This window comes from Ciconia boyciana, chromosome 5, assembly GCF_034638445.1.
Source record: "Ciconia boyciana chromosome 5, ASM3463844v1, whole genome shotgun sequence".
Classification (NCBI taxonomy): Eukaryota; Metazoa; Chordata; class Aves; order Ciconiiformes; family Ciconiidae; genus Ciconia; species Ciconia boyciana.
The window spans coordinates 43,580,006-43,606,833 of record NC_132938.1 but is presented as its reverse complement, the minus strand read 5'-3'; the positions used below and the strand labels follow the sequence as shown (position 1 = coordinate 43,606,833).

The 26,828-nt window shown below is 39.0% G+C and overlaps 1 protein-coding gene across 5 annotated transcripts in view; it reads left to right on the top strand.

Moving 5' to 3' along the window:
• The window catches only part of PALLD (palladin, cytoskeletal associated protein), a 202,033-nt gene extending 177,068 nt beyond the window's left edge, over positions 1-24,965 (top strand). For 4 of the 5 annotated variants that reach the window (XM_072863185.1, XM_072863184.1, XM_072863186.1 and 1 more), the window contains 9 exons: positions 2,053-2,154; positions 4,256-4,477; positions 9,485-9,634; positions 13,823-13,917; positions 19,003-19,135; positions 20,108-20,315; positions 21,021-21,186; positions 22,103-22,236; positions 23,235-24,965. In XM_072863185.1, coding sequence (XP_072719286.1) covers positions 2,053-2,154; positions 4,256-4,477; positions 9,485-9,634; positions 13,823-13,917; positions 19,003-19,135; positions 20,108-20,315; positions 21,021-21,186; positions 22,103-22,236; positions 23,235-23,407 — 1,383 coding nt within the window. In that variant the 3' untranslated portion in view covers positions 23,408-24,965. Of the gene's footprint in view, positions 1-2,052; positions 2,155-2,724; positions 2,776-4,255; positions 4,478-9,484; positions 9,635-13,822; positions 13,918-19,002; positions 19,136-20,107; positions 20,316-21,020; positions 21,187-22,102; positions 22,237-23,234 lie in introns of all 5 variants that reach the window. The other variant, XM_072863183.1, reaches the window with a different exon arrangement.
• The last annotated feature ends 1,863 nt before the right edge of the window (positions 24,966-26,828 follow it).

Here is a 26,828-nt window from a genome sequence, read left to right as displayed (position 1 = left end):
TGATCAGTCCAGGCTCATTCTACCTTTTGCCCAGCTGTGGGACAACACGGGGGAAGAGTAGGTGGTAAGTGGACATCAGAGAGGGTCAAGGCAGTTCATCATGACAAAAAACCCATTAGGAATAATGCATCATTAGATCCTCCAGTTGTGGGACTTTTTTGACCAATAAAAAACAGCCTATAGTACTAACTTACAGACTTTATGAAGAATTAACAATCTGCTTGAGGAGTCAAGAAATGAGGTAAAATGGGCAAGTATATCAAACAACTGAAATGCACAGCTGCAAAGTTCTCCATTAATTTTTGTGCATTTTAAGATATGCATAAAAGATAAAATACCAAATTCTTCCTGCTCAGAGTTGATGAGAAGCAACTCTCCTAAGACTTGATTACAGTTATTAAGGCATTGATTTAAATGTCTTTGAAGCAGGAATCTCTTTTAAGAGGAAAGTAATTTTAAAAATGTAGACTGTCACCCCTGTTTTGTCAAATAAATGTCTTCAAAAGCATCTGAATGCCTTGGGATACATTTGTGTCACTGAAAGGTAGCGTGCTTTAGGTTTCTCAGGACCATGCTCAGATGTTTGCTATGTTTGCTGCCATGTCTGAGATGTAGACTATGGTGTTGTAGTTCAAGACAGCCTATTGAGTCAGACTATCTACTCCACAGCTGCCAGATTCTGGTTCTTAATAAGGTCAACGGAGTGAAGTAGGGGAAATGTTCAGAGCGACTAGTGCTGCTGTACTTATCTTTCTCCATTGACTGCATAGGGTTCGGCAGTTTTCTGTAGCAGTTAAGCAGAATCACTCTCATAGTGTATAAATTTCCATTTTTTCAAAGGAGGTGGGCTGAGCATGACTGTTAATGCCTCTTTTGGAAAGTGAGAGAGATGTTTGGCCAGGACAAATGAATGGAATGTCCTGAGAAAGCCCACATGGCCCCAGGGCTGGGGGGGACAGGACGGGACCAAGACACAGACCTGTGATCAGATGATGTGGGAGCTTGAACCAAGTAAACTCTGGTTTTGCACTTGCCTTGAGGCTTTTGCCTTGCTGATTCCTGTCTTGGGTGATTCTGTTTGTGTAATCGTGGCTGTGGGCACTCGGAGTGATCACAGAAGAAATTGCAGTGAACAAAAGTTCATGACTTGCTTAGACATTTGTGACCAAGCCAAGACTGGTACCTGGTGTTCATGAGTCTCAGCCTGCTGGTTTAGCTACAATATGACATCTTTTAAAAATTAATTTAAATGAGGTTTTCTAAAAATGGAAGCATTAAGTAGATGTAATGTTTTACAATTTCCATTCTTCTTTCATCTTTCTGTTTAAATGAGGCATTTCACCATGTAATGAGTTTGCCTTTCATTCACTGGCATTTTTTTTCAAGTTGATTTGTGAGAAAGTGTCTAAGTGCCTGAAATATGTTACTGAATGTAGAAGGAAAAATAATAATGAAATAATTGAATTGTACACTTAAGGTTTTCTTTTAACTTGCTTTACCTTCTGAGTGTAAATGGTCTTTTATAAGCTGTCTCCTTAATTTTCTAAAGAGTAAGAAGAAATAGAAATAAAAAAAACTTAAGGAATATATTTTTCTATAAAGCAATTATATTTTTGACAAAATAATCAAGTAGAGCAGTATCTCCTTAGCCTTTTTGGCAGAGTTTTCTGCTGTGTGGTTCTAATGTAAAAATCGAGCAGAACAACTAGCAGTAAGATTTGGGATGATTTGACATGCACTTTTTTGATGGCCATGCTGATTTAAGCAGTTCCTATTGCTCATTCCTGCGCAAGCTCCTGGCAAGAGGATGGAAACAAATGGCAGAGTCAGGGCAAGGATTGCTTAAGCCAGAAGAGCCACTTGTAATGCAAAAAAAATGCATCACAAACTGTGGTAGAAAATTTCTGTTAGAAACATATTGCTGCTGTATTTTATTAACATTATTTAAAGCATTGCTTACTGTCTAACTGCCTCGTAGTTCTTAAGGAGAAATAAGAACTCTTCTTTCTTCTTTTCTCTCCCCCTTAACCCACCTCTCTATTTTTTGTTCAGAGATTAACATACGAGGAGAAAATGGCTCGTCGATTGCTGGGAGCAGACAGTGCTGCAACTGTCTTCAATATACAGGAACCAGAAGAGGAGTCTGCTACACAGGTGCCACATAACTCTACAATTTCATAGGAAAATAAAAAATTTCTTTCCATTTTTCTTTTTTACAGGCTGTGATTGTCTTAAAAAAAGTCCTTCATAAGATAATAAATATACACAAGATAAGACAGTTTTGATTACAGAAATCATATGTTATATATCAGTGAAGTAAACTGGAGGATCACATGCCTGTTGCTCAGTTTTTCCATACTGAATAAGGTTGAGAGTTCTCAAATGTCTGCTCTCTGCTTTAAACTCTTCCGTTTATCCTATTCTGTCCTGACCTTTAAGTCTCTCAAGGCAAAAATACATCTACTGTCTTGAAACTATCTTCTCTTTATGTGTGTAATGTGCACTTTTTGGATGCAGACCAAAAACACAACAGAAAATCTGCTTGAAAGGCCAGGTACGCGTTCTCCATTGTTCAGATGCCAGAGTTCCTATTTGGAAATGTGTAGCATTCGTTTGCTTATGTTACCACATAAAGTACGTTCTCCCGATAAAAACTCTGAGAAACTCTCATGGATGCCTCTTGGTCTTCTTTCTGCCTCTTGATCTTTTTTTCTACCCTTGCAGGAAGCTCGCTCTGTTGGTGCTTCTGTAGTGAGTCCTGTGGATATTCAAAAGGTTAATGTTTTCACCTTTTTCTGTCTTGCTTTTTTGTCCATTGATTTTTACTCTGTCGTCTTTGCCCTTTCCCTTCTACTGCTCTTGGTTAATAACAAGAGGTCACCTAGCATTAAAAACTGGGGAGATTTGGGCTGCACTCCCTTCAAAGTGTTAAAGTTGTTCCATAAGCCTAGTTGTCTGAGTGCAGGCAGCTTAACCACAGTAATGGTGTGCTCCAGTACCTTTCTGCCGTAGTATTAACATACACTGATACTAACTGCCTTGCATCCAAATCAGCTGATCGTTATATATACCACGTGTACTTCATGGTTTACTTTTATGATAAACTTTCAGGGAACAAAGAAATTTTAAAAATGTCTGCAGTTTACAAAGGTATTTCTCTCTTCTTCTGTTTTTTACCATTATTGAGGGTTATGATTAGTTCTGTAACCAGCCAGTAGAAAGCCCACATGTGATTCCCAGACCAGAGGCAACGATAGAGGATGGGCATGTGACAGGAGGCTTCATATGAGACATGTTCTATCTTAAATAAAATAAGGGTCAGAGACAATGGCCAAAGGTCATTTGAAACAGTGCCTGAATTTCTGCTGACTGAGAAGAGCATTGGCTAATAAAGATTATTTTTTTTGTGCATGTGCTTCTGAGCTTTCTTATATTCTGGCATTTTCTTTGTTATCACTAAGATTCAAAGTAGGACTTTTGTACTTCAAAGTAGATAGAGTGAACAGTTCAAGAAAGTAAATAACTGTGTATGTCACAGTAACGTTTCCTAGTATCTGAATAGCAAATTCGCACAAGCAGTAGTGTTTTACACTGGATGAAACTTTCCACTCTTCTTTCTGTATCATGAATACTCTTATGACAAATTTGTTTTTAAGGAAGAAGTGATACTTCTGGCCAGACAAAGGGAACCATGGCAACAGGAGTAAAGGGAGGCAACTATCATGGACTGCCAGTGTTGCCATTTTCTCTTTTTTTTTCTCGTTTTTACAGGCAACTGTAAACAAAATCATTTTACCCTTCTGGTGCAGCCTCCGGTACAGTTCTATGCAAATAGCAGATGTGAACCATATGGTCTTCTGGCCATCTGGAAACAAAACCCACCCTAAATCTGCCTGTACCCTCAAGGAAATATTAGTGTGTTTCTCTTGTCTTTATGAACTGCTTCAGAACACTTTTATTCTTACAGGCTTTTTTAAAAAATGGAAAGAAAGCAACCAATGACTTTCCTTCCCCTTATAAATTGGACCTTAAGATAACATGAAATACAATTTTTGCCTCATACCAGATGTCTTCATTGTTTCATATTGGAGGCACGGATTATAGTGTTTTTCTTCAACAAGATACAGTTTCCTTTTATATGTAAAACCTTAATGGATTGTCAAAGTTCCGTAGAATAAAAAAAACCATTAGGAACACATCTTGCTGAGTAATATGTTGAAGCTGGACACTAATATGTACCTTTCTTGTTTGACAGGAGTATAAAGTCTCCAGCTTTGAGCAAAGATTGATCAGTGAAATTGAATACAGGCTGGAGAGATCTCCTGTGGAAGAATCAGATGATGAGGTGCAACATGCAGATGAACCTATTGATAACAGTATGTCACCATATTTTGAGATAAAGCTGAAGCATTACAAGATCTTTGAGGGAATGCCGGTCACATTTACATGCAGAGTGGCAGGAAATCCAAAGCCAAAGGTAAGAAAAGAAGGTAAACATTTCTAGAAATGCTCTGAAGAATTCTGTATTGGTACCTTACAGTCAGCCCCTGGGCCCTATGGGCTGTATCTTACAGGAACAGCAGACATTCTCTCTTGACAAGAAAGACTCCTAGCTGGTATAAACTGTCAAATCTCTTTTGACATCACTGGAATTATTTAGATTTCTACTAGGCAAAAATCCTACTATGAGGCTTCAGCTCTTAGTTACTCCCTCCTGAGACTTCATCTCAATTATTTTACCTAGAAGTAATACTTCTGTCATTTTCAGAGTTACCTTCAGGGTACATGCGTACCACAGAATGCAGTGCAACGCTAGAAAACCCCATGTGAGCTGGCACAGTAATCCCAAAAGCAACCTCATCAGGTTAACAAGGGTAATTAGCTCAGACACAGCAACGTGCTAATGCAAAAATATGTTGCTTCTGGTTCAGGAGCCAGCGTGGTATCTCTGCATTCTTCAGTGTTTCAGAGTTCATATCTACACACCCTAACAAGACTAAATTTTATTGAAAGTTAGAGGAAGGCGTAATAAAATACCATAAGCTCCCATATATCCCAACAGCAAGATGAGACATGATGGTGAGGTTTTAATGATGAGCTTCTGAGGGAGGGTTGGGCTTGGGAAGCATTTCCTTTTAGCAAATGTAAAAGTACCAGTTGCATGACATCAGTAGTCTGGAAGAATGCCTTCGTTTGGTAGGTTGTGTTTAACCATTTCAAAAATTGTTTGGCAATCAACTGACTCATTATGCAGCAGGCAAACAGCAGTAGCTTCTTCAACTTCCTTGCCAAAGCCAGTATCTTCCCTGTGAGGTCCTTGTAGCTCTTAACAGTGACCTCTTGTGGATAGGGGCTCTTTTCTTCTTAGACAAGATCAAAGATGCCTTATCTCTTAGATAAGATCTTCACAGCAGCCGCCACATCCAAATCTCTCATCTAGTGTAAGTTTTACAGGTATTTAGGATTTTGAACAGAGACAAATGCAAATGACTTCACATGCCCAATGATACAAGTGTATGATACTGCACAAACTGTAAAAAGAAAAATTGACTTTGTCAGATAGCAGAGAAGGAACAACAGAGAACTAGAGCTACATCTACATTAGCAAGTAGTGCAGACCAGAAGCAGCAAATCTGTGGAATGAGATATCCATCCCTGCGTGCATTTCAGGAGGTTTTACTTCAGGCTAGCTCTAATCTCGTCCCACAGACTGAAGCAGATGCAGCACATTAGATGTTTTCTTGGAGTGCATTTTCTGGCTTAGTTTCATCTCAAAGGAATCTAATTCTGTGCTCCAAGACCACAACATGATGTGAACCACTGCAAACTAAGTGGGGCTGATCAGTATAGGCATATCAAAAAAGCCCTCCTGCTTCAAACTGAAGACACACACTGGGAAGATTAGCCCAGTCTGGCTGAAACCAAACCTTTGATGTCCAGCATTACTTCTGAGATGACCGAACAGAAGAGTCTGTTGTGCTGAATAAGGGTGGAAGACGAATGGGATCGTTGGTGTTAAAGGTGCAGTGTGCTGGAGAGGTACTCTTTTTGTCTGAGGCTTATGATCAAGTTGCTGGATCACCTATTATGAGTCAGCCTTAGTCAGCTTAGCCATTCCCTAATTTTCACAGTTTTCAATTAAGGTGTAGTTTCACAGTCATCTTAATCTGATTTAAGACAGATGAAAGAGGATGTCTCCTTTCCCTCACTCTCCTTGTTTTGGTGTTAGGGATCGCACAGCCAAGAAACCACATTGTTAGTACTTCCTCCAAAGCATGGCATTATAAAGGAGTATCTAACGTGAGTGAACTCTGATTCAGATACGATGTTCTGTTTTCCTGCAGCGTCAAAGCATGCACATTAAGAAGTGATTTGCTCTTGCATTGCACCTGGGACTATGACCCTTTATTCCGTTCCCTTGCAGATGCTTTGCGTGATTTGTTAAGTTGCTTGGGATGGAACCAATTTCAGTCCTGTTGGATGGCTACTTGTTAGCTGGGCTTTGCAAATGTCAAAGGCTGTATCTGCCCTTCATCTGCTGGAGCGTGCCAAGATAGCAATTTTGAAATGCTCGATGGCTGAGGGCTGCCCTTCTGCTGTCATTTGTTGAAGCTGGAAGTGTTGCCCCTGAATAAATTCTTTACTTTGGCAAATGAAAAGCTGGAAATAATTTACTAACTTGAAGCTCCTCCCTTCTAAGTATTCTGTCAACTCTGCCAAGGAATGGCTTTGGGAAGGACTGCAGTGTTTCTAAAATCTGGCATTCATTACAAGGGATTTTTCGAAGTGGGGTTATTGGCTTGATTATTTTTTCCCCTGAACATGCCATGTAAATTGAATACTGATGTGCAAACTCCGTCTTCATATATATGACTTTTAAAAATCTGAGTCTACTTTTGTTACAACCTTCAGTGTAATGTAAAACTGTTTTCTCATTAAAATGAGAACCTGTGGTAATACAGGAGGGATTGTGGAATACTTTTTTAAGAGATATTTCTCTTCAGAATTAGGGCAATGCCATACAAAAGGTTAATTGAGACATGAATGTTGCGTAAAGCTCGTACTGCTCGCTCTTCACATGGCTGAATGTAATTCCTAGTGATTAAAAATGCCTGTGCTGCCCAAGATCAAAAACCCTTTTGTACTGTGTATTCAATCATATTTCTAGTCATTACACATTGATTTCTGAAAATCTGGTAGAAATAAAAGCAGTCCAGATACAGGGTTCAGTGCTTACGTAGTTTAATGGTACATTTATTAAAAGGTATTGTAGAAAGAAAATACTTCACTGCAAGGGCCATTGTCTCCAGCAGTGGTAGTGTTTTACGTAGTAACTCCATGTCAGATAAAGGTAATATTAAGAATTTACTCCTTATAAGTAAAACCCAGTGATGCCAAGGCTTTTAAACTTGGTGGAAATGAGTACTGGACAACATATGCAGGATGTTTGGATAGCTGGTTCAGTTAATATTTGCATGTATTTCCATGTAATAATTCCTGGCACGTCTCCTGATGTTTCTGATAAGTGCATTGTTATTAAATAATTACTACTTAATGCAGTACATTTCCAAGCAACATTATGAGACATGTGAAGCATGCAAGTTAAAACTCATTTTTTGCAGCTATGTTGTTACCAGGATCCATTAGCCTGTGTATGTAAGTGATCAAATATCTTTTGCATCTCCAGTAAGTGCTCTGTCAGCAGATGAGAAGACATGACTAAATCTTTTGTTAGCACCACAGAGTCTCTGCAAGGCTGCTGACAGACAAAATGGGAAACAAGTATAACCAGCTATTGAGGAAATGAAATCATTTCTAGTTACACGTAATGCTTGTTAATATAAAAACCGTACATGGTAATTAATTTTTAAGGGAAATTTCCACCCATTCCCTCCAAAACATTCTCCATTGTCTTTTTGTGAGATTTAAAAGTATATGCTTAACTTCCCCCGCCCCAAGTGAATGAATTTAGAGCTTTGAAATGTTGGCATGTATGAAGAACCCGGCATATTAAACTCTATTGGGAATTGTGCTTTGCTTTGTCACTTCATTTTTACTGGAAAGCCAGCACCCTTTCTTCACTGTAAGACCTAAATTCCCACTTCAAGAATTAGACTGAGGAAAATGTGTGTGTTTTCCTCATGCTAAACAGTCCCAGCAGTCATGCGACCAGGAGAAATACATTTGTTCTACTTCGTATGAGTTAGTTAACTTCGTAAAAATTGTGTAGGTATCTGCACTAGTGACTTAAGAAATGCTGAACACCACTGACCTTATGGAGTAATACGCACTTCAGAAATGACAAGTAAATAATGTTCTACTCAAATATTGGCTTGGGCAGCTGACTACAGCCTTCCTAGTATAAAATTTTTCACATATTCCTGTGTGTTCATGCATACACCACATTTTTCTTTTGATTCCAGCAGATTTCAGTTTGGGGTTTTATATTATTTTTAAAATATAGCAAAAAATCCCCCCCCCCCAAAGCTAGGTCAAAATATTTGATTTTTTTTTCACCTCAAGTTTGAGGCATTAAAAAAACCTACATGTTTTTTGTGTAGTTTATGGATTACTATAAGATATTATTCTGCATACATCATTTTTTTGGCTCACTGAAAGTAGATCTTGGGTCAGCCAGAGAATAAAATTATGTATCAAAAGTAATGGAAAAGACCTCTATTTGATAGATAATGTAACTGTTCTATACAACTTGGAACTATGCTGGTGTTGGCGTACAATTATTAAAGGCTATCTGTGTGCTGACTTGCTTTGAAGTATTTCCCATTACTGTGAAAGCTGTCTGTTTCTGCAGATGTCTGTCACATCGGGGTGACACTGTTGGTGTCAATCATGCCGTTACACTGAGCTGGCCCATTCACATACTGAACTGCTCGTTGCCAGTGTGAGCGGCTGAATCTCCTCCTGGCCTTTTGGTCCAGTCCGGTCAGTGTAATGGATATGACACGAAACTGGTGTTTCAACAGTGAGATCATTACTTCTATTTTATTCATCACTGAACTAATTATTCCTATAATTACCTTGTTTTATGGTTTTATTTTCTGAAAAGAGAGCAATAGCATTCTTTCTCTAACTTCTTCAGATTTAAGTGAAATAAAAATTTAGAATTGGTAATCTTCTCTGAAATAGAACTTGTCTTTGTAATGACATTTATTTCCAGTTCTTGAAATGTTCAGCTGCTGTTCTGTCCTTGGGATGGGTACAGCCCTTATGCGCCTGTAAATTTCTTCAGTAAATGTTCACGCTGCCGTCTTTCTCTTTGAACAATTGCTGATCTGTAACTTGTCTTTTAGTGAAAGTGGTTCATGGAGTGTGGTTCTGCACTTTTACTAGCTGATCAAACTGGTTTTCTTTTAATGCTTACTAGAGAGGTTTTCAGCAGTTAAGATTCGTTAGCGCTATTAATTGAGAAATGATGACAATGAGCACTCACCTCTTATCAGCCGTGCCTTCTTTTTCCATGCAGATTTATTGGTTTAAAGATGGGAAGCAAATTTCTAAACGAAGTGATCACTACCGAATTCAAAGAGAACCTGATGGAACTTGCTCACTGCATACTGCAGCCTCCACCCTGGATGATGATGGGAATTACACTATTATGGCTGCTAACCCACAGGTAAATGGAGGTTTGGCTCCAGAGCAAACATGCTTCTGGACATAAATCTTCAGAAAACTATCTCATCTTACGTATGCATGATTTAATTAAATGATGAAGTCACCATAAAGTATGTAAGTTAGATTTCTGTTTTCATCTTGCATCAGTAGGGTGGGACCTTTCTATCTCCAAGAGATTAGCAACTCAACAGCAGGTTTTTTCCTATGGTTTGAGGTTTCAGAGGGGAGGGGTGTTGTTTTTTAATCACTCTTCCACCGTTCATTTCAGCTGATAACATCTCAGTATCCTGAGCATGGATAGCATACATGTTCTGAAGGGAGAAAAAAAAATCCAGTTTACCAGCAGAAGTAGCCCAATCCAGCGATTTCATTTTTCTTCTGTTGACACTACTCACTGACGGAGGCCAACTTTTTGAAATGAGTAGGAGTATATCACACCTCAACATGTTTACATTAGGCAGTGATTGCAATTCTGTAAGGCAAAAAATTCTAGCACTTATTATGTAGGAGGGAGCTCTCCTGTGTTGATCCCAACGTCTTAAACAATGTTTTTCTGAAACACAGAGTGTTACTGGTTTTGTAATACTATTTATTCTTCGCAGACCCAATGGAAGAGCTGAGGTATACAACAGAAACCCACTAGTGTGTTGGACATAGCTAAACTTACAGTTCACGCATCCTATCGCAGTAACTTTTTCAACCCACTTTTCCTACAGCACAGCAAACTGAGGGGAAAGATTTGCACGTGAGAAACCAAGGCAGTAACATAACTTTAGGGATGTAACGAATTATTTTCTTCTGTAGCACCAAATATCTTGCCAAGACCAGGCCTGCAAGTAGAACCACACTGTAAAATAACAAACTGTATCACCGAGACAGAGTTTAATCTAAACAGGAGTGTTGTGCTCTGTTATGAATGTTGCTAGGTTACTTAGCATGACACTGCCATTTGGGCTGTGCTCTTTGTCAGTCCTGCTCATATGCAGCGTGCTTGTGAATGTACAGGCTTGTACACACAGACGACACACAAATAGCAGTTTTAGGCTAGGGTCTACAAATTGCAGTGCTTACATCTAGGTGGTTTAAACATTATTTCTACATATACAATAACAGAAATAAAGAAATAATAAAGAAATAGCATAAGGCCAAGGGAATTCTTCAAGCTGGGAGCTTTTACCCATAGATTACCATTGTGTTATAACAGTTGGTACCGCTTAAATCCTAGAAATTCACAGCAGGTTTAAAAATGATCAATACATACATACATGGTCAAGGTAGGAAGCAAATCCCGTTCCTCTTCCTGTAAGCGTTGTCTCCATGCGTGTACAGAGTTTCCCTGTGTAATGCTACTGCGTGATCCAAAATCTTGGAGAACTTGGTGCGTAAACTGCCTTTGTGTCTGGGCACTGTGCTCTGTCCCTGAATATTTAGGGCCTACGTTTTAGCATTTGTCATTCTGGATAATGCTCATTCAATGACACAACAGTCACCTAGGTTGCCAGCTCCGGTCATTGATGACACTAGTTTGCTAGTGGATTTTTTAGATGCACTAAAATGAGCTGGGTTTGTACAGTTCCTAGTTTGGGGATTGAAAAAGCAGTTTTGTTATGTGATAAAATTCTGCATCTGTGCTCTTTTCCCATCTTTGGAGAAGAACCCGAAGCACCCTCCTCTGGCTCCCCTACACAAAACATCTGTCTGTTTCACCAAGCCCATTCTACCCTTTCTTCACAGTGTAATTCCCAAGCAAACATACTTATCTCTTCCACTGTTTGCTTGCTTTTACTACGCGTTTAACAGTACAATGGAGGCAAAGAAGGGCTATGAGTTAATGTACGAGCCTTTCACACTCCAGGATCTGGATTCCAATTCTTTTAAGTCATCCCGAGTGGAAATAATTTTGGCATAGCCTCCTCAGTTCTAATGGAAAGTTGTCCACATCTCAAAGCTATCACAAACTTAGGCAAATTTGGCAACCTTTCCTTAAGAAAAGCGGACTACATAAATATAAGGGAGCCTACATCAGGATGCTGATGGACTGGTAGATATTTGCTAGGCTGTTGCTGTGTTGTGGTCATTCCTATTGGAACCACCAAACTACAAAGCAAAAGGCATATTCTTAGTTGACAGAAATTGATTTTATCCAAGCAAGGGATTCAGTTCATTAAAGCTCTGCCAGTTTATGCCACTTCACGATCTGGACTAATACTACAGGGTTTATGTATGTAAAGTGACTTGTTGACTCACCTTGGAAATCATCTGTGGTTGTTAACATGGCAGGCACCATTGCCTGTGATGTAAAGCGCAGCGATCGGGAGTTAAGGTTCTAACACCCCTTTGGGGTTTGCAGTAAAATTTGCCGTATTACTTAATCCAGAGCAAACTGACCCCGGGCCCAGACAAACACACAACCTTGCCTGTTTTAGGCCATTTCCCTGAGCTGTACGGGCTCGAGTCGAGTCCTTATTTTCACCTTCTTTCCTTTCATCCCAGCCTCTCCACTTCATTGCACTATGCACCCACAGTCCTCAGTCTGGATTTCCCTTCTTTTCCAGGCCATCTTCTCATGAATTACTTCCCACTCATCGCTTCTTCCCAGTCATCCCATGACTTTTACAAGTCTTTGGCTTCCTGCTTGTTCTTCCCTATCCAAATTCCTTACTGTCCTTTGTGTTTCCATTTGTGATGCCTCCATCTATTGAGATACGCAGGAATTATCCCAAAATGTGTGAATTCATCACCTGCCAGAAAAAGATTAATATGCAGTGGTGCCTAAAACAGAAATGTATTTGTTCCAGATGTCTTTAGTGCTGTTGTAACACAAAAAAATCCCTTTTGCTTAAGAAATTGCTGCAGGTCATGCACAATGGCTTATTTTAACACAAGTATTTTTCTGGTGGACTAAATGGGTCATGGGAATAAGAGCAAGACACAGAGACTTCATTTCTAGCGGTCCAGCAGTAACACAAAGGTCACTGCCATTTGCAGGCTGCTTGTGACCCCAGTGAAAAGGTTTTTCGATGGGCTTTGGCCAGCTGTTAATGAACAGCTATTTGCAACCCCCGAGTTACTGTGACAAAAATCTTTGTCGCTTTTATGCTGAGACTTGAGTGTGAGCTCACAGCTTAGAGCGGAAATACACTGCAAAGCTGATGTGGATGTTGCCTTATTGCTACCAGTCCAGGGGGCAGAGAGACAGATGTACATCTTCTATACGTTGTCAAGGAGCTATTTAAAACTATCATTTTTGAGAAGTTATTAAAATTATTACATTGTTATATAAAAGTATATAAATTTTTACTACAGTATCATTTTTATACATAGCTTTTATATTTGTATCGATTGTGTATATTGATTAATACCACCAGATGCTTTTACCCCTTACGTGGCGAATTCTACAGAGCCCTGGATGTCAGCAGTTCCAGCTGCAGGCAGTCCCATCGCAAATTTGTTACCGCTAGTGCTTGTGGTGGACAGTCTGTCTTCTAAAAAACAAAGTAAAACCAAAAAGGGGACCAAATACAACAGAGCCCATGTTTTATTTATCATTACCGAAAATAACCTGGGACGACTGAACTATCTGTAACGCCCACCAGCACAGCTGTGTGCTTTGGTGCGATTCCTGCCCCCAAAGCAGGCTTGCTCTTCAGAGAGGACCCTTTAAGTACTTGTACAATTCTTTTCGTTTTTACATTCGTGCGCTCTTCTTGAGTTGTGGCCCCACCAGACCAAGTGGATCAATCCACTTCGGAGGCAGCGGCTCTGTTGCTAACCACCAACACTGACCAAGTGCCGTTTTCAAGACCTTGAACTAGTCGTCTTGTCTTTCTGTCCACTTGCCATACACAGAGAAACCTCCCACCCACATCGATAATTTAGTCAATACACTGTTTTAAGGACTTAATTGCCAGTGGCACTAATAATCTTTTTTAAAAGAAAAACTTCCAAGCAGAACGTTTTAACCATGACTGTGTTATAGTCACAGTTATTCCACTCTGTTCTCTGTTAGACTGGAAGCTGATAAAGTAGTTTAATATCAGAAGGTATCTTCACAAATGTTTTTCATTGACTTTGTGAACGAAGAGATTGTATTACAGACTTTGTAACAAGTGGGCAAAAAAGGAATGATCAGGTTGAACATTATTAATATTACATGCTTTAAGCCTTTTAATGTTCCTCCTCTCAACAGGGCAGAGTAAGTTGCACCGGCAGGCTGATGGTCCAAGCTGTAAATCAAAGAGGCCGCAGTCCTTGGTCACCTTCTGGTCAGCCTCATATGAGAAGGTACTTGATGCTTTTTTTTTTTCTGTTAATGATATGTTTTGCAAAATTATTGTGGTAAGATAAAGAACGTGAAGTAAGAAGGTATGCTAACAGTATGGCATTCAGGAAGAAACGTGACCTCTGCCATCTAAAAATTTCTGCAAAGCTTGCCTACTCAGAAGTACGAGCAACCTCTGAAAAGACATGACTTTTAAGTATCTTTAATTTTGCCTGTCTCCTCCTCCTTTCTTTGTGATGCTCACTAATTACTCCTCATCTCAAATCACACTATCAGCTGTTGGGAAGGACCTTGCCACTTACGTTTTTTTAAAACATCTCACCTGGCTAGGATTCTACCAGGAACCTGCACTTTCTGCAGCTTTTAATAAGTATTCAGTTAAAGAAACAGCAGAAATAACTGCATGCCAAAGCAGCTTATTAGATTGACATTAGAAATATTTTAGTATTCCAGTGATTTCAGTTCAGGTTCTTATAAGGAATTATGAGTCAGAAATAAAGTATTAAACTTATCTTTGGTGAGTTTACAATTATTCACATACGAAGCTTTGGTTTATGTTTTTGGACCATATAAGGGAATTTTCCCTTCAAATACTTTCTTTTTTCATTACCAAAGCATCTATGAGGCTATTGAGCACAGCTTAGACAGCTTTAGACAATACAAAAAAATTCATTTTGGTTACCCAAACAAAACTGCTTTCAAGGGAGTACGAGGGCCCCGGATGTGGTTTCTGCTGTGATGAGGCACATTTTGCTTAATGGTCACAAGGGCCGTAGAATCTCAATATTGCCCAACCATAATACATAGAATAGATGTAATTACATAGTCAATGTGCAATAAAGAAATGATTCCTGTAACAATTAGCAGTAGTACGTACTGTAGAACTGCCGCATGCCAAACAGGCTCTCTTCCCCCCTCTGATAACTAGAAAGTATTAGGAAGTGAGGTGGGTTGTTTAAAAGATCTTAGCAGTCTTATTCCTCAGGGAACAAACTGGGCTTCCTGCAGTCCTGAAAGCATTTCCCAGCGTCTCTCACTGAGGCGTCCTACCAACTCCCCCTCTGACGCTTCATGTTTGGGCCTGTTAAACCCGAGGCTCAGGCTGCTTATGGAGGGGAATATCCTGCTATCACCGCAGTGTGAGCACAGCCCCACAAAGCTGCATCCCTTAGGCATACAGTAAATAAGGCACTTGACACCTGCAAATAATGGGTAGAAATGAAAAGTCTGTGTTAATCCCTGAAGGGAAAAGCTGCCATGAGGAGTCAGGTTTCAGCTGAATTAGTCCGTGCACACAGGGTGAGAAAGGGGAAACATCTTTAAAACCGGGGAGGGCAGAAAGGAAGGTGGGTACGGGCAAGAGAGCAGTGAGCAGCTGACGCTTCTGCGTCTTTCTGAAGGGGAAAATGTGGGGGTGTCCGCGACGGGCAGAACCCTTGAGTAATAGTGGGGGAGGCTCATTTTTCAATCTCTCCAAATGCAATCGAAGTCTGAGGCTGCTTACAGCTCATATTTTATTTTGTAATTGAGACAAGCACTCAGGCAGCCAGTATTGTTTTGGTTGGGTGTCCAGTAGAGTAATTAATTATAAATAAGAGATTTCCATCTAGCAGTTTCATTAAGATTAGGGCAATTATTGGGAATTCTTATTTCCTGTAAAATTACCATTCGTGAAGGGCTCATCCTGATATGTTTACTGACGGAATGTCTGCTTCTGCTAAGCATTCAGCACAACACTATTTCTGTTTAGTGACATTTCCCACTACTCCCGTCATCCACTTCTCCCCGAGACTGATGAAATTTGAGCATGTAAAACCTTCCTAAGACAGACTCCCACCACTGGCTTTTCTAATGTAACATACCACAATATTGTGCTCCCCCATATACTATAATATGTGTCACATATATTGCCATATACTTCTGATAAGTAACACTCCTGTGGCATTACAGTACTATTTCTATAAGCTTTTCTGCTTGAGAGCAACAAAAGTTTTGGGGCTTTTTTTAGCAAGTGTAATTATTAGCTTAATGAACTTTATGACTTGTTACTCTGTTGACAGGCTTTTTCCCCGAAGTCTTTTTAATCTCTTTCACAATGTGTTTCTGGCAGAACTCTGTTTTCTGTCATCTTCACTACGTCACAGACATTTTAAAACACTCTTTGTAGTTGTTATTTCATTTTTAATGTATTTTTCTGAAATTTGCTTAGCTTGCAAACATTACCTTCTTAGCATTACTTTGCAGGGAGGGGGCAAGCTTTTGAACTGTCTGATGTGTACAAAGCTTGGGCTCAATCCCTTAGATGACGTGGTGCTCAACACTGTAGCCCCTAAGCTGACTTGTGGTGCACTGCAGCCAGAGCCCCAAATAAATCATCTTAAAATGCCTGAGATTTAAGGAAGATTTTAAAAAGAAATATTCCTATTGCCCCAGCTCTCAATTAGAGGATTAATTTGAGCTTAATCTCCTTGATCCCAAATTAGTGATCATTATCATATGGTCAGTCATAAAGTCTTCCCCAGCTTCTTGGTTGCTGAAATTCCTAGTGCACTACGCCACACCAGCCCACGGAGTCTCCCCTGGACACATTTAGGACATGATGTCAGTATTGCTGAAACTAATCTTTGCAATTTGATGCCCACATCGCAACACTAAAGAACCCACAACTAAGCCAAGGGTATTCCAGTCTATTGCAATTTGTCGTTCCTAGACATCTGAAGTACTTGGCTCTACTCATTTCATTATTTCTTTAAAACCACAAAATGTTTTAGAATTAAAATAACCCTAGTTTCACCTCTCAAGGTAAAGGCTTAAAAGTAGCCTGTGATTTTAGAGGTAAATTTACAAAGAGGTAAAAAGAAATGCATTATTTATTTCTGACTCTAGACTGAACAGCATGCTGATTTAGGTTTCCTTTCAAATGTGTAATTTGAAAACTTAGTTTTCACGATTCAAGAACATACTATCAGAAAAAAAATCTGTGGTCACAAACTCCTAATTTTTTTGTTTTCCACTTCATTTGGTGTAATTTTTTTCCCCCAGTATTGACCACTGCTGCCTTTTTATGCATCTAAACAGGATGCATTTAAATACTAGAGAGCCAGATTTTGCATGGGTTGCTTGCACTGTGTAGCACTCACTTGACCAGATACCATCATTTCTCGTTGGTCTTGCAGAACTAATTATTAGAAGATATGAGTACAGTTTTTCTTTATTACCATCCATCTTCCACCCCAGCTGCATGCATACGAGGCACGTATGTCTGCAAAATGGTTAGGAACTCGCCAGCTAGAGCTTGGTGTTGCTTATGAGCTGTTGCTTAAAGCAGGAGCTACTGAGGTAGCTTTAGGCATGTTCAAGTGGCAAAAAAACTTTGGTGCTTCAGACCTGGACTGAGGCACCTGAAGAGTTACGTAAGCTCTTAGCATGTGCACAGATGTCAGTCTGTGTTCCCCATTTCAGTATCCATTCCTACATTAATAAACAGTATGGGCTAGATTTCCCCCCCACACACACACATTTGCCTTTAGTTATAGCTATGGGAAGCCTGCGATGATCATTGAAAAGTCAAAATTTATCTATTTATGGCAGATAATACTATAGCAGAAGTGATGAGTGGTCAGAATTCAAACAGCAGTAACAGAGAAAGACAACAACAGAGGACAAAATAAACCAAATTCAAGCAAGTCTAATTAAACTTAACCTCAGCGCAACAGCATGTGCAGCTAGAGTGTTTATCTTCCATACAGTAGTACAGCATCTTGTTTTCCAAATGTAACTGTTGGGACTTTTAAGCTTTTTTTTGTTGTTGTTATGAATTATTTTAACCTAAAGAAATGCCCCTGGGCAGCAGAAAATGCAGTATAGCCATGTATGCTGCAGCATGTATACTGCAGACAGTGGCCAAAACAGAAACACTGGCAAAAGTTAACAGCAAATGGAATTCAGAAAAGAGAATTTCACTGTAAAGTGTCATTGATAAAAGCTATCTGGGAGGATATTTGAATAGCTCCTCTTCATTGCAGCAGGATGGTACTGTAGGCAGCAGTTGGCTCCAGAATGGAATCCATTGGAGCTGATCAGGCAAGGACAAAAACTGATCTAAAATTTTGTTTCAGTTACAAGTTTCTTTGATTACTAAGTCACAGAAATGGAATAATGCTAATTTCAACTGGAAAAAAAATCCAGTTAAACAAGGAACCACTTAGAAAAAGATTTGATAGATTAAATTAACAGGCAAGAATAGCCAATGCTGAAAATATCATGGAAGCTTAAGGTGATTGATACTGTTTTCTGCGGACAAGAGTTACTTTTCCTTCTTTTTATTTTTTATTAAACTTTTTACAGTACCTTTATGAAGAACAATTTAACCACCAAACTTTTTCTTCCTATCGCTCACAAATGAAATTCTCATTGTTTTGATACCACAATTTGGTGGCTTTTAAAATGCTCAAGAATATCTCAAACAGAAACCTGTTAAAGGAGGAATAAATATCCACAGCACTTCAATCCACAGAATTTTCTGCATGGGCTTCAGCAGTGCAGAACAAGAGAAGATGAAAAATAAGTCTGATGTGAAAAGTCTCTTCTCAGCTGAGATGAGTTAGCGTTAAGCTGCTGTTATTTTCTGAAAGGTAAACATAATTAACAAACAGTACGTGCACTTCCTGGTGTAATCAGCCACAGCGAAGGGATTAAATACACAGGACGCTAGAAATGGGGAACTGAAGCTATATGCTAAGGCCTACCGACTTATTTTATTTGTATTTCAGTGATTTAAAGACTAACTCTAAACAAAAATACTCTCATGTATAAATAAATGATTATTACAAGCAATTATTCTGTAGCAAGATTGTTTTCTAGATCATATTTTGCCACAATGTGAATTACATGAAAGTAATTAATCAGTGTCATAATTAACTAAGTCTGAGCCAAATGCTACCAGTGTATGTGTGTAAATATGGAGTGATTATGGTATAGGTCAAAGAAGTGATTTAAAATTCAAAGCAGTCTTATAAGTGATTTTGGTTCTTCTGATTTAGCAGAGAAAAAAAAAATAATTTACCTTTATTTCATGTTATTTTAAGACCACGATCTCGATCGAGGGACAGTGGTGATGAAAATGAACCAATTCAGGAACGATTCTTCCGGCCTCATTTTCTGCAGGCTCCTGGAGACCTGACTGTTCAAGAAGGAAAACTATGCAGAATGGACTGCAAGGCAAGTATCACGTAAAGGACAGTGGCGACCTTTCTGTAACATTAGGTGACTCAAAAATCAAGTTAGTTTCTTTTTAAAGCTATTTTACCTATTGGCAGTTTCAGTGACTGTCAATAAGTTAACTAATCTCACTGCTTATGAGCCAGTTGACAATGTATGTTTGCCTCCCCTCCAATGAAAGTGCTTCCGGCAAATCCTACAGCTCAGAGTAAACTGATTTTTAGAATTCAGCTATGCTGGGGTGTGGGGGGAAGAAGCACGCACTATAAAGACAGTGTGCTTCTCCATTTTAAGTCCTTTTACTATTTGAGTTTCAATCCCCCATTAAAGTTTCAAACAATATGATCTTGATTTATGACTTTGCCTAACAGAATTAATTAAGGCTTGGATGACTTCTGTTTACTTTATGCTGATATATTTGGGAGAAGCTGTTTGTTTTCAAGCAGTACCCACAGCAAACGGCACAGCTTTCAAAACTACAAGACTTGTTCACACAGACCAAGCATTAACTAGTGCAGGCGGTGCTGTCACTACGTTACGCCCAAGTGGAACGGAACTTAGAGTTCAATAGTTAGTCAGCTAACATCTTTTTGTCTGCAAGTTTTCCACAAGAATTTAATCTAGAAAGGAGTACTTTCTCATTCCACGTGAAGAGCAAACAATAAAAAGAGAAAAAAGGTGTCACCCTGCCTTTTGTTTTGCAATGTATTATTATTTAGCTTCTAGCATATCTAAACATTGATCTTTTTTCAGTCACGCCCATAAGACATCATGGAATTCAGGGAGCTGGCCAGAAAGTAAGTAAATGAGTAGAACTGAGTCAATGTGTAATTCAGGACAGAATTAGATCTTTAAATCTTGTGGTACACCTGCAGTAGCAAACAAACCCAAATTTATCTGAAGTAACAAGTCAGGACTCCTCCATGTTTCATACGGCCAAGACCATTTCCCATTATTCTGTTTACACTTAAGGTTAGTGGATTACCGACTCCGGATTTAAGCTGGCAACTTAATGGAAGACCAATTCGTCCTGATAGTTCTCACAAAATGTTGGTGCGTGAGAATGGTGTGCACTCCTTGATCATAGAACCAGTCACAGCCAGAGATGCTGGAATCTATACGTGTATTGCCAGCAATCGAGCTGGTGAAAATACATTCAGCCTGGAGCTCATCGTTGCAGGTAACATCTTCATGCTAAGCTTCCACACCGAGCACTGTAAGGATAACATGAAAAAGGAGATGGTTGAGGGGTGGGGGGTAAGAAAAGGAAACCTGGCAGTAACAGAACTGTAGTATAGCTATAGGTGATACATTTATGTTATGTTGTGGCATAAGTTGACTGGCAAGTAACCTCTGTGCGCACAGTTAAGAGCAGAGGGCTGTTGCCACAGTTGAGGCCACAAACCAGACTATTTACTGGAATGGGGTATTTAATGGCAATTTGTGCAGACCCAGATCTACCGCTGGGTAGCTAGTATGACACGATTTCTGTGTTTCACAGCATATTAGACTAATGCCATTCCAGCCTCCTGGTAGAGCAGTTCCTTCTATAATTAAAAGCCCGCCTTTTTATGGAGTATGAAGGAGCACTGTTTAATAAGCACTGTGTAGCCAGTTTATCGTGTCTTCATGCTCCACATTTCAATTCTTTCGGGGAGGTGGGGGGAAACCACTCGGCTCTATTAGTGCTGAGTTATTTCCCTATTAAAATACTGATGTGATGGTTTTCTTCAGATGAACCAGGATTGGACTTTGTGATTAACGAAGACAACACTTAAGTTTCCTTCCACTTAGATTTTTCATTATTGGTTTTTAGCATATTGCTGAAAGAAAGGCTACCTTTTCATAGACTGTGTCAACATGACTGCAATCTTTATTTTCACAGCTAAGGAAGTACACAAAGCACCTGTGTTTATAGAGAAGCTACAAAACACAGGTGTGACTGAGGGATTCCCAGTGCGACTGGAGTGTCGAATCTCCGGGGAGCCATCTCCTCAGATATTTTGGAAGAAAGAGAACGAGTCACTCACATACAACACTGACCGAGTGAGGTTAGACTGACTTGGAATAATCTCCGCATCTATAACTTCAATGACTATTTATCGTGTAACACAAATGAAAACCCAGAAGGTCTTAAGAATGCTTTGTGTGAGAATAGCAGCTCATAAATATTAACTAGTTATTGTAATAATTTATGATATTTACTCAAACTTGCAGCCAGCCTGGTGGCCGAGCCAGAATTAACATGTTAGTTCTGTCTTCCAGCCTTGGACTTAAACTACTATCTTTGCACTTTAAGCATGTGGAGAAGTAGATTTTCTCTTCTGGAACTAAGACTTATAGAAATTTACTGGTGAAAACCTAGGCTCCTAAGTAAAGCTATCTGCTTCTCAGCAGAAACCCTGATTCGTAACTCTGCTGTGTAGTTAAGCAACTAAGATTCAATTTTTTTAATATTCTAAGATCGATAAACTTGTCCTCAATATTTGATAACATTTTGTACACGTTTAAAAGCAAACTCATGACATATTGCGAGAAAAGGAACTCGTTACTGATATGACACTGTAATAAATTATTGCTGTCCTTCTAAGTAACTAAGAGTATTTCAGTACCTTGTTCCTCAAGTTTTTTATCCTTTCCCCAAAAAGTCTGGTAAGGTCTGGCGTCCCTACTACTTAAATCAGATTTCCAGATGTCTTAATCTGTAATTGTGAAAGAGAAGTTACTTTATGCATTTTTGCTTCTTCATTTTTGATACAGGGTATTAAACTGCCAAAGTGTCAAGCATACTCAAGGTTTTATTTTCCACTTGCTAATTTCAGAGGAAGTTCCATATTAATTAAAAGTGGACTACAACTAATCTAACTGTTGGTAATCCTGTAACTAGGATTGGGTCTGTTTACATTTAAAAATAGCCTATGCTGGTTTGCAATTTCAATAGTAATTTTCTACTTTTCTTTTGTTTAGCATGCACCAGGATAACTACGGCTACATTTGCCTGCTTATTCAGGGAGCTACAAAAGAGGATGCTGGTTGGTATACCGTTTCAGCGAAGAATGAGGCTGGGATTGTGTCTTGCACTGCCAGGCTGGATGTTTATAGTAAGTGACTTCAGTTTTCACGATCACCTTAATCCCCCCAAAAGCAACAGTTCCCTAAGTTTCAGTTTCTTCACAGAATGGTTTACATTGGTCTCTCTTTCTTTTGTTTAGAGTTTGTCCTCAATAATAACAATCCACATCAAGACAACAAATGCTCTGTCAAAGTACATTTCGCCATCTTTCAGATACCTAAAGCAAAACAAGCATGCATGCTTTCTGTTTTTGCTTAGTATATTAAATATAGCTAATTAACAACAGATAACGGCATGATTACATTATTTTTGTGGATCATTATTACTATTGCTCTGCTGGCACTTCCTAACCTTTTGTATTCTTTTGTACATTACTCTGTAATACACCTGTGACAGCTACCAGAAGTGTAGTAGATGTTTTGATGGCTTTCTGCTTACTTACTCAGTTTGTTCCAACGCAGCCCCTGACATAGTGAATGTTTTCTTAAATCAAAATCTCTTACCAGTCTTCTCACAACAAGAATTAAGGGAGGTAGGGAGGGGGGGAAGGGGAGAGATTGGAATGGTAAAGGATGGTTTCTGAGGTGGTAGTGGTAGTGGGACTTGTGAGAGACTTGGCTCAGCATTCTTCAGCATACAAGGGCTGGCAATGGGCAACCAGATGATTTCCTTTTATATACAACAAACAGCCCTCGAACAGGCCTGTCACTGTAATATTAGTGCACAGAAACAAACCCCTTGCTGTTACCCTTCTCTAGTGACACAAGGAAAGGTAGAAAGCAATGCCAAAAAGGCAAAGTAACAAACACAGACACCATTGTTTTTACTTACCACATTTGAAGGTGAAACTAGATGATGAGATTAAAAAAAAAAGAGCAAGAAATGAAACAAACTTACCTTTGGTAGAATGGTTTTCTGCTGCTCAGAAATTAGTATCTCCTTTACGAAGGGTCGATTGTGCATCTGTTACACTTTGTTGCACAGCTGAAGATGGCTAACATTTGCACTTTGCTTTTTCATCTATAGCTCAGTGGCAACAACCACCTCAGACAACCAAGCCAAAGAAGGTGCGGCCCTCAGCCAGCCGATACGCTGCACTTTGTGACCAAGGACTAGACATCAAAGCAGCTTTCCAGCCTGAAGCAAATCCAGTCCACCTGACAATGCAATCTGGCTTGGTAGAGAGCGATGATCTGTAGATCCAGCTGCCGCTTCCATAATTTTCTTTCAAAGCACAAACACTGAAAGCCATTGCCTTGACCAATGATACTCCTATGTCACTTTATGCAAAGGCAGACACCTTCAAGTACAAAAGATAAACAACAAACACAATAACCATATATTCCTTATTCATTATACCAAATTAGAAGAATAGATAGATTAATAGAAATGTACACATTGCACAACAAACCACATTCACCAGTTCCTTATACCTAAGTTGCTTCAGCTCTTACGAATACCCCTTTTCATAAAGGCCAAAACACATCAGAGAGACAGATTTTTCAGAAGAGAACACTATTTATCACTACATGCCTTCATAAGCAGTCAGTAGATGCTACACAATCTTAACGGTGCGAGATGTTTTATTGGAGGCCATTAGCTCACAAAGAAAATTAGAATGTATGGTTATCTATAGTGCTAAAACAGCAATGCATTCTGATAGCTACAACGAACAAGTGCAATATTGTAAGACTAAAACAGGAAGGGACAAGGAAGAGAAACGTAAGCAAATGCTGTATCTCTGCAAACTGCTTTCTATTCTACAAGGAAAAAAATATCTTGCCTTAAATGCTGTTAGTACGGACAATTCTGTAAAGCAACATCAACACCGTAATTTTAAATTCTTTTGTATTTTTCCTTTTTGCCATCTAGGAGGAGGCTTACTTACAAACATACAGCAAAGACAGTTTAAGCATAAGTAATTTAACCTCTTCAAGATAATGAAGACAAAGAGCTGATGTGTAATAACAGTCTGCTCCAGACTATGAATATTGGTAACTAGATGGGAAAAAAATGCCAACAGCATGAACCACTGCAGGAGGTTGCTGCAAGGGGTGGGTGGGGGACAGGGCAAGAGGTTGAAACTCTCTATGGATTTCCTGAAGACCGTCTGTAACCTCGTAATACTCCCATTCAAGAATCTGAAATTCTGAGGTGAGCTGAAAACTAGGGAGTGCATGTATGGGACGTTCGACTGTTTAAAGCTTGTGTAATGCGTATGAGGATTTTAGAAATGTATAGTAAGTGAAAAATGGGTTGAGACTGCAATATGAATTTAAATGACAAGTATACACCACAGGTGATAAGCTTGCAGATCTGAGGAAGTAGAAAATGAAGATGGACAAAACCAACATCAAATTTGCGCCTTTTTTTTTTCTTCTTAACATAGCACGTATCTCTGGTAGATTTTATTTTTTTCTTCTCCCAACTGTAGGCAACTGACAGCTCTTTTAATGGGTAGAGTCTGTGCGCCGTAGATGAAAAGCCTGAAGGCTACTTTCAGAATGCAAGGCAAATCCATGTCAGACTGGAGCCCCACCTAAGTCAGACCTGACTAGGTAGTTTTAAATTGGAACCAAATGAATTTCAGATGAACGGGAGGGAGGGATGGAAGAAAATTACTAGGCCTGACAAGAAAAATGAGCATTTGATGGTACGAGCTACGATACTTTGCTATGAAAGGAAAACACTGTATTCCTTATATGAAGCACATATATGGTATCTTTCATTATTTATAATAAAAGTGTTGAAATCTTTTATCTCAGTTCAGTTATTCAGAAGTCCTGTACTTAGGGTTTTTTTTTTTAATTTTGTAATTGTGTACACCATATATTGCATTACTGCTATATGTGTATTGCTTTGTAAGTACACAAAGTTTGTTTTGTTTTTAGTGACTAATAAACTTTAGCACATAAGGTAGTACTATTCTGGTGCAGGATATGACCAGTTATGGGGATCGTTAATCTAGATTAACGTCATAGTCTGTCATCTGGGAATAATCTGACTCTATTATAGAAAAAGTATGTCATATCATTTGCCAAATTTTTCTCAACTGTGACATGCTAATTTACTTTTTTGTTTAGCTTCACTAGCATTATTTTGCCACCTTTATTTGTATTTATAAAAAAAATGTATTATCATTACTTTGGATTGTTGTGCTGACATAATGTGGGTTTAACATCAATAAATATTACACAAATAGAAAGTTTTCCTTCTGGTAAAGACTATTAACTGTTTCAGTGGAAGCATGCAAGTGTAAGACTTAGAAATGTTAAATATTATGAATACAGATGAAATGAGGGCTATATGCAGCATCTAAAAATGACTAGAATTTATCCGAATATTCTGCTTGTGACCCACAATCTTGTTTAAACAAAACAGAGGAACATGACCCACAAATTCTGAGAAACTTTTGCCAAATAAAAGTACTTGAAGATGCTTTTTTTTAATTAGTCAGAAAATAGGCAGGTCTATTGTGTGTGTCTAGTAATTGCAATATGACATCACTTACAACTGATTCTAAGTAAAGGTCCAAGCGCCGTTCAGTTCGTTTAAGAGCAGTTATATTAACTGCTGAATATTAACTAGCTTCTCCTCCTTTCCTTTCTGTGCAAAGATGCCAGGAAAGATGCAAGATAATAAATTTCTTCTTTTAGGTTTACATTTCAAGCATTGATCACTACAAACAGAATTACCTCAGCAATTGAGTGAGTACTGACATTAATGGTGATACTACAACTGAAGTCAATGGAGTTCTGTCTGCTTACAGTAAATTTGTCTTTGGCTTAGAGACTACAAACTGAGACTGCTCTTGTGAGCTGGTTTCAGATGAGGTCATCATCACTTTTTGCCTCTGTATATATGTACAGACACACACTTAAGTAGTAAATCACATCTCTAGGCAGCAAAGTTGTTTTCATGAAAACATTCAGCTGTGCTGTTACTTAGTTACTGGGACTGTTTGGGTTTACAAATTCAGAGATAGAAGCGTGGCACAAGAAAACATATTTCTCAAGCCAAAAATCTGAAATTCTTGGAAGCATCAAAGTAACTTTCAGAAGTTTAATCTCTCTCCACAAACTCCAAAGATAGACAGTATGACCTGAAAGTGTACTTATACCATTTTATAGGACTAAAAAAAGAAGTCCTAACTTTTTGCAAGACTTCAGGTTTAGCTATGGGAAGACTTCAAATTATTAGGAGGCTGATCAGTCCAAGGTATTCAAAGCAATCAAAGACTCAAAGCAGCTACATCCAGGATGACAACAGAAACCTCTGTCAAGAGCACCATGAGGTGCAAAATTCCACACGCATGAAGGTTTTTTCAGCCGGTGGTGTACCTTGACACACAATGTTTTGCATTTGCAAAACATTTATCCTGCAACTTCAGGACCACCACAACAATTAGTTAACATACACAATTTTTTTCCATCACAGCCAACTGGGGGTTGGGGACCAAAACGAAACTACAGTCCAATTTGAAACCCTAGCTTATAAATCATGGTTTCTTTCTATATGACCACTTTCAAAGACCATTTTAATTCGCTTAGGTTGTATGCTAATAAATGCCTTGATTCCGCATATGGACAACTCCATCCTTATCTCTGCAAGCAGCCCAAA